We start from the raw sequence: 13,953 nt of genomic DNA, 5'->3' as shown, positions 1-13,953 counted from the left end.
TGCAAATGTAGCCTTTGGACATAACCATTGGTGAAATGCTTGGGTCTTTTATGTTCCTGAGGCTCCTCTGTGAGGGCAGAGGAAGGCCTGGAGTGCTGCCTTGTGTCCCATGTCCGGCAGCCAGTCTGGCTGTGCGTGCTGTGATGAGGGGCCCCTGTGACGAGCACGGTGGGCATGGCACATGCAGGGGTGCACAGGCAGCAAGCAAGACACAGCTTTCAGGGTGATATTTGAAGGCTTTGGTATCAGGGCCATATGCAGCACACTTAATTCTTACTTTCTTTTTGATTTCTCTTGTCACTGACTCCTTTTATACGCTTGCAGGCATAGACCTGCCAGTTTGTTGCATGCCCTCTGAGCACTGGTGCTAGTCCCACAGCACCATTTCAGGGCTTCTGCTCTCCACAGGACCCTCTGTCTCCAGACTTGCTCTGGGCCTGCTCCCCGCTGGGGTCCTGCCTCCCAGCACTGGACACGCTCAGTCCCTGGTTGTGGCCAGGCAGTGTGTCCCCAGCTCCAGGGCATGAGCCACCAGGGCCCTGCAGTTAGACACAACATTTAGTAAGAAAATGTAAGCAGCTGTTCTTCAGCAACTGGGTAACAAAACACCCTGTGCTTGCATCAGTCTCCATTTGAGCAAAATAGAAGAAATTGCAAAAGCAGCAGTAACAGGCAGCAAGTTTTATGGTTTGGAGAGTTGTTGACAATGGTTCTTGCCATGTCAGCACCAGCAGCTGGGGAAATGCATAATTCCTACCAGAGCAGCTCAGGGCTCGGCTCTGGGCGAAGGGGGTAGCAAGGGAGAAGTGTTAGAAAGGGGCAAATAATTTCAGGCTACAGAGACATTAAGAAAAAAAAAAAAAAAGAAAAATACATTAGTAAGACACCCTATGGAATAGACTTTTTAACCCCTTTTCCTATTACTGATTTCTGGTAGCATGCATTGAGTCTCTCCTGGACTATCAATGATGGTGAAATGATTTCTTCTATACTCTCTGAAATCCTGAGTTAATTTTTTTGTGCTTTACAGCACAGGTGAAACAGACGTATCCTGTTATTTTTTATCAGGTTGGAAAACAAAGATAACACCTCCCACATAAAATTTTAAATGAGCAATATTCTATTTTGATACAAGGGTAACATTTAACTATATAAATGGTAGTCATTAATTTTCTTTAAGCTAAAACATTCAGATGCTCTTTGGAGATCTATGTTAGCAGCTACATTGTGGAGAGTGGCAAGAATTGGGAAAAAAAAAATCTGAGGAAAACATTTATCCTCAGAAAACTGGTAGTGTGGATGTATAAATTTAACCTCTTGGTTTTGTGAATAGCTTCATCCAAAACAACCATTCCAACAATCAAATTCCTTTTAAGAAGTTCTGGAGTAATCATGCTAATAACGAAATATGACTTTTGGAGACCAGAAGTGTTGTATGGAAGATCTGGCATTCTGGTCCTCCAAAACAATTAGCTTCAGATACAGAATCTGATTGATAGTATTTAGAAATCATTCTTTCCATCTACCTCTTCTAGCTAAAGGAAAAATACTGTTAGAATGTCATTGCAGATGGTAGATGTTTAAGGAATCAAAAACTTTCTCAAATACCATCTGAGGGAAGTGCTTATACCATGTGCCCTGAGATGATCTTCCTCTAAGTGGTTCCAGAATACCTAAAGTGGAAGTGTTTCCTAAATAACTCTTTCATTTTTTAAGAGAATTTTTAACATTTTGAGGCACTCAACACCGCTGTGACTTAAAGCACTGAAACTACCAGCTCACTTGGAACTACCCTTCCAGGCTGTAGAGCAGTCTCAGGAGAAGTCACTGCGTGTTTGCTGAGTTTTGTATCAGACAAGTATTATTGAATTTAGAAATTTTTGCAAACTTAAGTTAATTGGATTTCACAGGTGGAAATGATGAATTTCAGGGACTGCTTCCTTTCCCTAAGCTGAAGGAATGGCCACAGAGCCTGGTAGTTCAATCAGGGGTTTGGCTCCATGCTTTGCCATTTCAAGGCCCTGCTTTGTCCCTGTCAGACATTCCCAAGTGAGGCGTCAGGATCAGTAAGAGGAAAAAGAAAACCTTCATAGTGGAGGCATGAAATTGCAGCTTTAACCTGGTGACAAACACCAGTCAATGTAAGGACTGCAGCAGCAGCCGGGGATGCTTGGGTGGGTGCAGGACTAAGGCGCATCAGGATTGCTTACCTGGGAAGGGGCACAGTCATACCAGTGTTTTCCTGCAGTCCGCTTGCTTAAAATGCTAAGGAGCCTTGAACTTTGTTTCTAGGAGTTATCTCTCATTTATTATAATTTGAGAGGACTGACTTTGTTTTTATAGGACTGAAATCTAATTGTATCTTTTTTTTCTTTTCCGTTTTAGAATACAGCTAATGCAGTATGTAATCTATGGCATTGCATCATTTTTCTTCTTATATGGAATAATCCTTTTGGCAGAAGGTTTTTATACCACAAGTGCTGTGAAGGAGCTGCATGGAGAGTTCAAAACAACAGCCTGTGGCCGCTGCATCAGTGGAATGGTGAGTGGGATCAGAAATGAGAACAGCAGTCTTTGCTGGCTAAAACCTTGGGCTTGGTTTGACTCCTGGGTTTTGAACACCAGGATATTGCTGCCTTCTTTGTTTAACTCCTTGTGGGTGGTCAGGGTCAATCCATGTCTTGGTTCTTCTTTGAACTTCAAGGGTGCTTGGTCAAATCAAACTGCTGCAGATGGGCTGGGTGGGAACTGCCATAGCCTCCCCTGACATAAAGCTGAACCCACTGGTCTAAACTAAACTGGGGAGACTGCTAATTTTAAAACCTTAAATGTGAGCCAAAATGAAATTTGTGCTTTTAAACGTGGAACACTTGAGTGATGCTTAAAGGCAGACTGTAAAATGGCTGTGGTTTGCAGAGCTATTTAAATATCAAACTGTAATGGCTCTGACTTCCATAGTCAATTGTGCTTGAGTGTCTGGATCCTTCAACAAACAGTAATGAATGAATGAAACTTCGCAACATCTTTGCACTTGAATCAAGTATTGATTTGCAGATGGCAAAAGGCAGACAGATAGAACAGCAAGGCTTTTTCACAAAGCCAAAGCAGTTGGAACTCTAAAGTTACCAGCCATATTCTCTTCCGTATACTTCTGTATTTGAAGAAAATTGTAAGCAAAGTTTAACTAAAAATAAAACTTCAGCTTCTCACCCACATTGTCCCCAAGGGCACACCGTGCAAGAACAGCCATAACTGCATTTCTGAGAGAAGATTTCAAAGCTATTACTGAAAATCTGAATTCAAAGCTCGTAGTTATGGAGGAAGCTAAGCAGTATGACAGATCGCCCACGGGAAAGTGTGGGTGAAAAGAGAAGAGGCTTTTGATGTGATTGTTGCATTTTAATATACAGTCTAGATCCTGTACTTAAAAAATATGTACTTTCAGCTGGTTAAATACAAAAGAAATGCATGTTTATTTTCATGAGAGTTAGCAATTTTCCACTGTGCTGTTGGGTATTTACTGAATTTTTTGAGAGCTAATAAAAATAAGGCATCTGATAATTTTCCAGTTAAGCAGCTATTTGCTCAGGTTTTTTCTAGCAAGCATGGTCTTCACCAAGGAGCAAAATTAGATCTGTATTTTCAAAAGATCCAAAATAAAATAGAAACATACACATCCATGCATCTCATCAGTGCAGACAATTCCTTGTGCATTTGAGTAGTTGCAGGCACATGATTGTCGCTGCTTATACAAACACCAGTGTGACACATGGAAATACAGCAGAACAACATGTTTTCATGTTTATCCATATTTGTCCACACAATGAAGGAGAGAATTTACCATCTGAGTAATGGCTTAGAGCTCTTGTAAGATGCATCAATGTTTGGTGGTGACAGGAAAAGTGCCTGTATGCTGCTGTGTAAAACCTTAGGGCAAGAATAAGGTTTGTGAGGAGATAAAATACTTAACAGACTAGTGACTGCAGCTGGGTACAGGCAACAGGCTTTTGGACATCCAGGGATCTTCTGCCACTTTGATCAAGAGCTTCTGTACTTCTTCTTCTTCCATTACATTGCTGAGCAAAGTCCTGAAAGACAGTCCCATCTTGCATAAGGTTGTTACAGAAGAAAGACGTCCATCTTCCCTAAATTATTTTTGTTGGCTCTGGTAATGCAAAATAGCCATTTCCCACAGTTACCACATTAAATGTGAGAGTGAGTCTATTTTTTCCTGGCTATTTTAGGAGTTAAAGGCTTTGTGCACTTCCTCTCATGCACACTTCCACATACACATATGCAAACTCATGGTTCATTTGTAGTGTATTTACAGAAATCCTTTAACCTGGTCCACTTTGTCCTTCCCAAAATCCAAAGAGAGGATTTTCAATTCTCACACAAAACATACAGGTCTGGTATAGGCGCTAATATGAAATAGGGTATTCAGCTGAGTTGTCTATAAATTAAAGTCTAGCTGGGGTTTTATGGGCCATAGCTTCGCAAGAGTTTCCACGTCCCCACACTCCACCCCCGTTGGCTGAAACCTGATCAGTTGTTCAGCTTTTGCTCTAACACTTGCCTGGTTATTCTGGAAAAAACCTGGGGGGATGCAAACTTCCACCAGTGCAGCATTAGTTCAGTCCCTTGGTTCTGGGTCAGGCTGAGAATCCTCCTCCTTGAGAGCCTTTCCCATCCTTGCTTTTGTCCTCTGGCACTAAGTTTTAAGTAAGACAGTAGGACACCAGTGCTTTACTGGATTCCACCTACAGCTAAGAGAACAGCCGCAGCTAACAGTGAGAAGAGAGCACAGAAGATGTAACAGCATTCCCCCACCTTCCAAGTAGGATCCAAATCCTAGTCTCACCAGGAGGGGGGAGCTAGGAACTGATGCCAGAACTACTGTTTCACCATCACACTTAGAAGAGGAGGGGAAAAGGGACAGGGCTCAGTGGGAGGAGGGAGCTGGAGATTTCCAGAGCAATCAGTGCCACATCTTATATCTTACCAAAGAAAATGCATGTAATGTAGTTTTTTTTAAAAGAGCAAACCCAAACCAGCAAATTTCAGTGGACAAATCCATGATTCTCTAATGTGAATTAATTAATTTTCTGCTTGGCAATGTGTATTAGACCAACTGAATCCTTCGGATCTGCTGTTAACCGTCATGGTATGTTTGCAAAAAGAGGTATTTTCAAATGTTACATTCCAAATTGATTTCAATAAATCAGGGAGTATGGGAGAGCTCTGTGAGCATTGATTCACTGTGTGGTTTTGATTTGTAAGTTGTACAGAAATGCTGGTATATTATAGTTAATTTAAAAAAAAACCCTTAAATTGATTTTTGTTGGAATTTATTGGTTTTAGCCTACGACTAGCATCCCTGCTTAGCTGAGAATCTTGAGAAATCAATGGGCTGCTCTTTCTTGAGGGCAATCTGTTTACTCAAGCAGGCTGATGAAAAAGGAAATGCCTGAATTACTTTCTCAGTAGCACTTAAACTACCATAGTATTTGTAAGCAATGAGGATACTGATTTTGTGTGCTTGGACACCAAATGTTTTCTTATTTGAATTCTGAAAGTATGCTTTAAGATTATTTTGAAGAATTTTAAAGGAAAATTTAAGTAGTCTTTTCAAAGAATAAACACAAAGTGTTTGTGTTTTCTCTGCCCAGTTTGTTTTCCTCACCTATGTGCTTGGAGTGGCCTGGCTCGGGGTCTTCGGCTTCTCAGCTGTGCCTGTCTTTATGTTCTATAACATATGGTCAACTTGTGAAGTCATCAAATCTTTTCAGACAAATGTGACCGTGCCAGGGGACCAGATCTGCGTGGACATCAGGCAATACGGTACTCGTTTTAATCCCCATTAAAAACTTCATCCTTTCTCTTCAGTCTTTCCTCAGTAGTTTTGTCTCAGCCTTATCAGATGAATCAAATGCAAAAGTATCTTCTATCTCTGAATGTGCTATTACTTTTCTAATTAATTCACATTACACTGATCCTTTTCCAGATGCAATCAATTTCACTGAAGTGACAAGTCACTTATCTGAAATGATTTTGTAGTGGTTTCCAATACTGTTATATTAGGTTTGAAAATAGATCAGCCTCAAAATAAACTTCTTGGAAACAGTGCTGAGAAATAAATAACCACATTGTGGGTTTTGAACCCATATGCATATATTATGTTCTTTCAGAAAGCTGTTTTACATTTAAAGATGAAGTAAATGTCTGAATGTTGCTCTGAGAATTACTTTCAGTTAAAAAACCAAAAACCTGCAATTAAAAGTCTGCCCATAACTAATAATGAATTAATGCTACTTTCCAATGACATGCAGAAACCTAAGGAACCTGGGACAATAACTTAAAATAGGGTCAGGCTTTTCATTTCTTAAGGTGAGTTTTTCTTCAAGTTAATCTTTTTAGCTTCCCTTGTGCAGAAGATCTTTTGTCACCATTACTTTTGGCTTCATTCTAGCTAGCATTTTCTAGGAATGTTTCTTTCTTTGGACTAAGTCATTCAAAGCTGAGAAAATGGATTCAAAGTTGAAAAAGTAAGAAAGCTTGGCTTTGCTCTCCTGTCCGGGTAAGTCCAGTAGAAGAAAAGATATACTAATTTTAAAAGCAAGAAGTCTTCAATCAGTTAAACATTTACATTCTATTTTAGCAGCTCACAGCAAGAGGCTGGGAAGACATTTTCTTCAGCAGCAAAGCCTAGGAGTGAAGGGAGATGTGCTCCTCCACCTTCCTGTTTCTTCTGGTTGTTTTGCAGCTGTATTTGTGCTGTATTTTTCCCCTGATCAGTAAAACCATTTGGGTTTCAGTGCATGATGGGAGAGAGCAGCTCCCTAACAGACAACTGGTGTCACTGAGCTTTCCTCACGTTTTTGGATGGAAGTGGTAGCTGAAAGGCTGGAATTGTATACAACAGTTGCAGAGAAGCAGCTGACTTGGAAGTCAATCCTATAAAATCTTTCTGAAAGCTGTGCCATCCTGAGATAATTTCAATGACCTGCTGCTTATAGAGTTGCTAATTCCAACCAGCTGTGTGGAAATGCAAAGTTGTATGGGGAAACAAACTGGGTTTCTCTTAATTCAAGTGGGTTTTGCTTAAGCTTTACATCTGTTATAGGCCTAAAAGTTTATTTTTCATCTGCTAGATTCTGTTGACTTTTCAGACTTTCAATCATGTAGGAAAAGTAATTGGGAGTATATGAGGTGCAGCAGACTGAACTTTCTTGTAGCAGTGTTCACTTGATGCTTTTTACCTATTGGAACGAAACCAGAAAAAAAATGCTGTAATTCTTCCCTCTAGCTCTATATTCACACCCTTCTACAGTAGTTTCTTCTTCAAGTAGAACCTCATCTAGTAAGTGTTATCCTGAAGGTGCCAAGTGCCTCTGAGATGCAGATTCTCTCTTCTGTGCTGAGTGGGGGAGTAGGCAGAGTGTGCAACTGGACCCAAAGTGCAAAAACCCAACCAACTCTTTGGCTGCCAGATGGGAAAACCACATCTGAGAACATGCCTTGGCAGCAGCCCTCAGTGTGAGGAGAAAGCATAACTTGAGGGAGTTGTTTTAATTCCTGCTGCCAACTCAAAGCTGTACTGGTCAATGTACGGATGCCCAGAATGGGAACACAACTGGCAAGTGGGTGGAAAAGATGAGAGGAACAGAAAGTGTGTGTTGATTGCTGAAATTAGTGGTTTCTTTTCTGTGGTATTTCAGGTATTATCCCTTGGAATGCTGTACCTGGCAAAGCCTGTGGCCCAATTTTAGAGAACATCTGCAACACAAATGAGGTATAGAAACTTAACCTGTGTGCAGCTTTTGACTACAGGTCACTTGGGCACCCTGTAGTAAATACTTGATGGAAGTTTTTGGAGAGAACTCATGCAAGGAGTGTAGAGAGATTGCTTTAAATATAACACTGAAGCAATTGTTACATCATCAAAAAAAAATTATTTTCAGTACATTTTTATTTTCTAGAGCTTTGCTACCATGCTACAAAGACTGTTTTATTATCCTTACTCTCTAGAACACTTGAAATGCATTTTGTACTATTCCTAATGAATTACTTCAATGTTTTTAACATGTTTTTTTCTCTAGTTCTACATGTCTTATCACCTGTTCATTGTGGCTTGTGCTGGAGCTGGTGCCACTGTCATAGCATTGGTGGGTAGTATTTTTTGTTGTTTTATAATTTAAAATGTTAATTTTAGGCTTAAGATGCTTTTAGATTAAATTTTGTGTATATTAAAAGTAGTGATACTAGACATGAAGGAGGGTGAGCTGTAATCACCACTATTTGCTGCTATGGTTTGGTCATCACAAGTCAGCAGGTCCCCAACTTTTGCTTTAAGAAGTCATCTTAACCCGCCTCCCACATACTTAGGAAAAAATTATTTGCATGTCCTTTCAAAATCCTACTTCTGTCCACTGTTTCTGCTTTTATTTCGACTATTTATTTTCATTTTTGTAGTTTATTTAATCAGCTGCTTGTAACCTCTTGGTTTCCTTTGCCTGGACCCAGGCAGATTGACTGGTCCAACCCTGCAGTGCCCGTTCCAGGTAGCGGCTGGGAAAAGGGACATTAACAAGATGACTTGTTCCTATGTCTAACACTTCCTTTAGTGGCCAGCTGCTAACCTTGTGCCAGCCAAGCCCAATACTCACAACTGGTTGACAAAATAGCCTTAGGGTTTGTGCTGGGTTATCCTCCCCAGAGAAATGGCAGGTTATTTATCTTGCATCTTCACCCTGGAAGGAGCTCAGAGTAACATCTGTTGTAAAAGTATCGAGAGTTGCCCAAGTGGGCTTGAGCCGTCACCTTGTTGTATCTTACTCTCCTGTATTTTGTTCTCTTCCACCAGCTGATCTACATGATGGCTACTACATATAACTATGCTGTTTTGAAGTTTAAGAGTCGGGAAGATTGCTGCACTAAATTCTAAATTGTATAAGCCCAGTAAAAAGCTGCATTGCGTAGCTTGAAATACCACTGACACCCTAGACTAAAAGTCTAGCTTTCTGAATTTTGTTACAGTAATTGTAAATAGCTTCAGTAAGCATCGTTTAGCTTATCAGATTAATGAAATGACTTCTTGTATATGAACTATGATGTGGATGAGATCTGGCTATCTTTTCATGTTGAGAGGATTCAGTTACTGTAGGGGCGTTTATAAAGCATCCTTCTGAGAAGGGGATGTTTTCATTTCAAGTCTCCACTTGATTTCTAACAGTCATCTCAAACAAATACTGGAACAGTTCAGGGTCAGATGTACTAATTTATTCTCCACCATGAACACCAAATACAAATACCCTCCAAGCATACAAAATACATATGGTGTGAAAGCAAGGGAATAATGAAGTAGTGCCAGTCTATTTTGGCAGAGATCAGAAGCCCAGGTATTATGAATTAATTTGCTTCTATTTCCAAGTGATTCCATGCATGATGAAATCAATTATTTTCTCTTACTCTTAAGTAAGTGCCGAATGATACTCTTTCTCTCAAAAAATAAATCCTTGTCTTAGCTCTGCGTAAAACAATCACATTCTTTCTTTTGGACCCTGAACTAGTAAGAAACAGCATATGAATAACTTCTGTTCTTGTATGGCTGCACTTTAGTAACTGATTTCTCAGTAGCCAGATCTCAAAAATGTAAGTATAACTGCACAGGAAGCAAAACCATGCATAGATCACAGGGACCTTTTTACAGTGTTGGGGAGAAAAAAGAAGGAGAAGTGAATCAATGTTTTCAGATGTACATGTTTTTGCATGAAGTATGGGCAAAAGAAGTTGGCAAAAGACGAATGCACAAACTAGAACAACAAACACATAATAATTTAAAAAAAAGGAGCCATTTGCTATATACAATATAAAACTCTTCACCTGAGGTTGGACAATGGAAGTTTAAAATGTAGCTATAAAAATACAAGATTAAGACTTCTTAACCCAGAGATTGCATGCTTTTGCTTAGTTTTGGACTCATGTTTTGATGTTTAATTTTTCGATGTGTTAATGTAGCCTTGTTCGCATAAATAAAACAGTTCACAGTTTCAGGTTTTTTTCCAGGGGGAGGGTGGAATTCTCATCTGCTTGTTGGGGGAAAAGACCTGCCGGGCTCTGGGCTTGGATATGCATAAACACCACGACCTTAGAAAGCAGTTCTTCTGAGCACCTCGTAGTTTACAGATTCTGTATACTGCCATGTACAAAACTGTTTTCCTGCTTCCCCCCATTCTGCATTTTAATTGACCCGTACAACTCTGTAGCTCATTTTAATATCCTTGTACTAACTTTCTCTAAACTGTGAATAACTGAGTTATTAGCATGCCAAATTCTAGAGATCTTTGAAAAATAGCCTCTGTGCTTGTTTTAATAACAGAATGCTTATTAACGTAGAATAACTATTTTTTTGGTCGTTATTTTAAAGAGCGTCTATTAATCTGACTAGCAGCTTGCTTTGCCTCTTGACATGCTCACTCGCCATCATGCTCACCCTTCTCTTCCAGATCCACTTCCTCATGATACTGTCTTCTAACTGGGCCTACTTAAAGGATGCAAGCAAAATGCAGGCCTACCAAGATATCAAAGCAAAAGAAGAGCAGGAGCTTCAGGATATCCAGTCTCGGTCAAAAGAGCAACTCAATTCTTACACATAAATGTTTGCCACAGTAATTCAGCAGAAGAATTCTGTAGCTCTGACAAATCAGCAAATAGCTGCTCTGCAGTACAGATGTGTGTCTACCAAACAAAATTAGAAGTGTAAAAGCTTCACATTCCAGCTCCTGGAAAACTTTTTTAGGGAAATCTTCCCATGGGTAATCTTCCATCCTTTCTAACAGAGAATGGATGGTTTATTCCAGGCATTTTAAAAGGCAACACTTTACAAAAAGTGACCAAATTATTCTTCGAGACTTGTGGTATTTAATATTTGACTTGTTCTACAGCATGCTGCCCTGCACAAACGCTGGCAGGTGCCGAGCAGGCAGTAGATCTGTGCAGACCTCAGGCACAGGCATGGCCTGCGACTGAACACCTCCCAAAGGAACCCGTGCCCAGCTGGCATTTCTGAGAGGAGCTCGTGTTTGTGTGGTGGCACAGCTGCAGCACCTCCCAGGTTGCAGGGGGGCTGTTTGGGAACGCCCCTGCCTGGGCCACGGGAGCAGCTCCACTCCTGTGCCACACGCATCCATGATGAGGCCGTCATGTCCCTGTGCTCACCTGAGTGTCGAGCAAATGTCCCAGTTTCTAATCTTTTTATTAACTATTTAATGGAATGTAGATCCCTGGATCTGGATAATGATCCCCTTCTTTGAAAATAAATGTCAGCTTTGCCTTAATATTTATTTTCTATAAATGTCTTAGCATTTATATAGTGGCAGGAGACCATTATCCTACATTTTAAGTAAGTGAAAGTGTTACCTTATTAAAATGACACTGATCTGACTATTCCAAATGAGCGGATGAGAAAGTTTGCAGAGTTTTACACTAACAATAAAATTTGCAGCCATAAAATACAGGATGTCCACCTTTCTCTATCTTGGTGCTTAGCAAATTTATAGTCAGTGCTTATATGTTTTCCTTTTTACAAATTAATTAGCACACTAAGAAAACATGGTGTTCAGAAAAAAACCCAACAAACAAACTGGTGCCATTTTAAAGTCATTTCCCATAGAAGTCTGCCTTCTAATTAATGGTTTTTTTCAGAAGCATTCAGTGATATCTTGAGTATTAGTGATGGTATATTTGGTGTTTGTTCTATATGATATATATATATATATATATATATAAATGTTGGGGGGGAAAAGTAAAAATACATCATTCATTTGAAAAAATTAAATATTCAAGTCATACCCCTGCTAAGCTGATGTGTGGTTTGGTAGTTTTGACTGTTTGCTGAATATACATCAAAGGAAGCACAAATTCCTTCAAATCAGTATTAAGAGAAAAGGCATTTTTTTGGGGGGGTATCAACTTCAAATATAATTTCTTTTGTTAAATATTGAAGTCTAATTTGACAGTTTCAAAAAAGGGGCAAAGTTGATTGATGTAGAGCAAATATGACAAAATAGCCTAGTGTATGTTCTTACCTGTTGCATGAAGGAGACATTTCTACAGCAATGCAGGTGATGTTCTAGCCCAGTGTTTGCATAAGGGTAATAATGGAGGCAGTGTCTTAAAGCCTAATTCTTTTCTAATTCAGTGTAGCTATTACTGGGAGTTTTTGAAGTTTTGTTTAAGTAGTCTAATATTTTTATGTAAAGAGCATTAAATTTTGCTATGTATAAATTTTTGTAACCTAACAGTGAATCAATATTTTCTATCAGTGCCAAGGGCTTCCTGTAGTTACATCCAAGTGTTAAAATAAATATTTGTAGATAATAGACAACACTTGTGTATGCTTATTTGAACCCAGACCTACAGCTACTCCATGGCAGTGCATCTCTAGGCTTTACATCTCTATCTGAAGTGAAACAGCTTCTGTTCCAGAGCTCCCTGCCCTCCTGCATGGGGCAGGGCTGCCCTGCAGGTGCAGCTGCAGCAGCAGCTGTGTGCAGCATGCAGTAGTGGTAGTTGTTCCAGGCCAGCATAATGCAACAAGCACTACCCCTTCCCAACATCCAACAGGAGCAGTCTCTCAGAAATTCTGTAAAGGCCAGAGTGACTGCAACAGCAAATTAAGCAGCATGTAAAATTAGAGTAGCCACCACTTCACATTTTAGCTTCATTTCAAAAAGCAAAGTTTGGATCTGTCACGGTTTTGGTACATTGTGTTTCAACATCCAGTGAATTCAAGACAGAACTTTGTTTTTTGCCCCTAAAATCTGTCAAACTTGGCTTCATGTTCTTGTAGGTTAGGTCAAGATGAGCAGCCTCAAATGCAGTGCAAGTTGTAATATATGCTGCCACCCAAAATTACTTCATTGATAAAAACTACTGTATTTTATACTGTAAATAAAGTTTAATGATCTTGCCTATAATCTACCCACAAAATACAAAGCTTAAATAAAGATGAGTTAAATAGCATTTTTATTTTAATCTTTCCGTTCTGGGCTGGTTAATACCAACGAGGTGATCCATGAGAGGGGCTGCTTCTGAAAGTGGCTGCCCCTGCCATAGCAGCAGAAGGGGCACCTTAGTTTGGGTCTGTCACACTCCACACTCTGAAACTGTGTGAGCCAAGTGCCTCCACAGGACACCTTTAAAAGCAGGTGATGATGATGGAATTTTTTGTTTCTTCCACCATACTTTGAACCATTTGGAGCAGAAGGGGTTGGGGGGCGGGGGTTGGCAAAGTTGACAAAGTTTAGAGGAATTCAGTGTCAATACAAATCTACCCAAACATACTGATCAGTTTTTGTTCCCTGCTTTGTTATTTCTCCCACCCCACCCAAGGGCTTCCTCCTGGATTAGTAACACATCAGGACTCACTGTTTGAAGTCAATGACTGAAATGGTGAAACAGATCAAAATCGGCTTTATTAATTTATAATTGCACAGCCTGCAATGTTGGTGCCTAACATTTATTACACACAGAAACCTACTGTAAAAACATCTTTCTCATAATAAGAATAACAATTAAAAAATCAGTAGCTATTGTTCACCAGAAGCTTTCATCCACATCTCCATGAGAAATGTCTGCAACACTACTGATTATAGGAGAGAGGAAAAAAAGGTGTTATGAGTCCAACGTAGTTTATCTTAAATCTTAATACTCATTTTAAAGCAATAGTTAAGAGACTGCCTTTGCTGCAATTCTCTTGCTGTTTGAACTGCTGGCAATAAAACCAGCCCTAAAGGAGGAGGATCTGGGCCTTCATTAACTGAAAGCCATCACCTGTATCTCAAAAAGCAGAGCTATCTTCTGTTGTGCTCACCCAGTGAAAACAACACAACTGCTGCCAATTCAGGAGCAGCAGGGTAGGGCTTGCTATGTTCAACAGCACATATAATAGTG

At 39.9% G+C, this 13,953-nt stretch overlaps 2 protein-coding genes across 13 annotated transcripts in view; one reads left to right on the top strand and one right to left on the bottom strand.

Moving 5' to 3' along the window:
• The window catches only part of GPM6B (glycoprotein M6B), a 107,059-nt gene extending 94,036 nt beyond the window's left edge, over positions 1 to 13,023 (top strand). For 8 of the 10 annotated variants that reach the window (XM_032100672.1, XM_032100666.1, XM_032100669.1 and 5 more), the window contains 5 exons: positions 2,386 to 2,542; positions 5,670 to 5,841; positions 7,719 to 7,792; positions 8,100 to 8,165; positions 10,506 to 13,023. In XM_032100672.1, the coding sequence (XP_031956563.1) occupies positions 2,386 to 2,542; positions 5,670 to 5,841; positions 7,719 to 7,792; positions 8,100 to 8,165; positions 10,506 to 10,655 (619 nt within the window). In that variant the 3' untranslated portion in view covers positions 10,656 to 13,023. Of the gene's footprint in view, positions 1 to 2,385; positions 2,543 to 5,669; positions 5,842 to 7,718; positions 7,793 to 8,099; positions 8,166 to 8,863 lie in introns of all 10 variants that reach the window. The other 2 variants (XM_032100667.1, XM_032100673.1) reach the window with 1 other exon arrangement.
• The window catches only part of OFD1 (OFD1 centriole and centriolar satellite protein), a 40,992-nt gene continuing 29,455 nt past the window's right edge, over positions 2,417 to 13,953 (bottom strand). For 2 of the 3 annotated variants that reach the window (XM_032100660.1, XM_032100661.1), the window contains exon 23: positions 2,417 to 4,088. In XM_032100660.1, the coding sequence (XP_031956551.1) occupies positions 3,974 to 4,088 (115 nt within the window). In that variant the 3' untranslated portion in view covers positions 2,417 to 3,973. Of the gene's footprint in view, positions 4,089 to 12,004; positions 13,646 to 13,953 lie in introns of those variants that run through there. The other variant, XM_032100662.1, reaches the window with a different exon arrangement.

Source organism: Corvus moneduloides, chromosome 2 (genome assembly GCF_009650955.1).
Source record: "Corvus moneduloides isolate bCorMon1 chromosome 2, bCorMon1.pri, whole genome shotgun sequence".
In the NCBI taxonomy this organism is placed as follows: domain Eukaryota; kingdom Metazoa; phylum Chordata; class Aves; order Passeriformes; family Corvidae; genus Corvus; species Corvus moneduloides.
The sequence above is the reverse complement of the archived record's forward strand: the minus strand, read 5'-3'. Positions and strand labels throughout refer to the sequence as shown.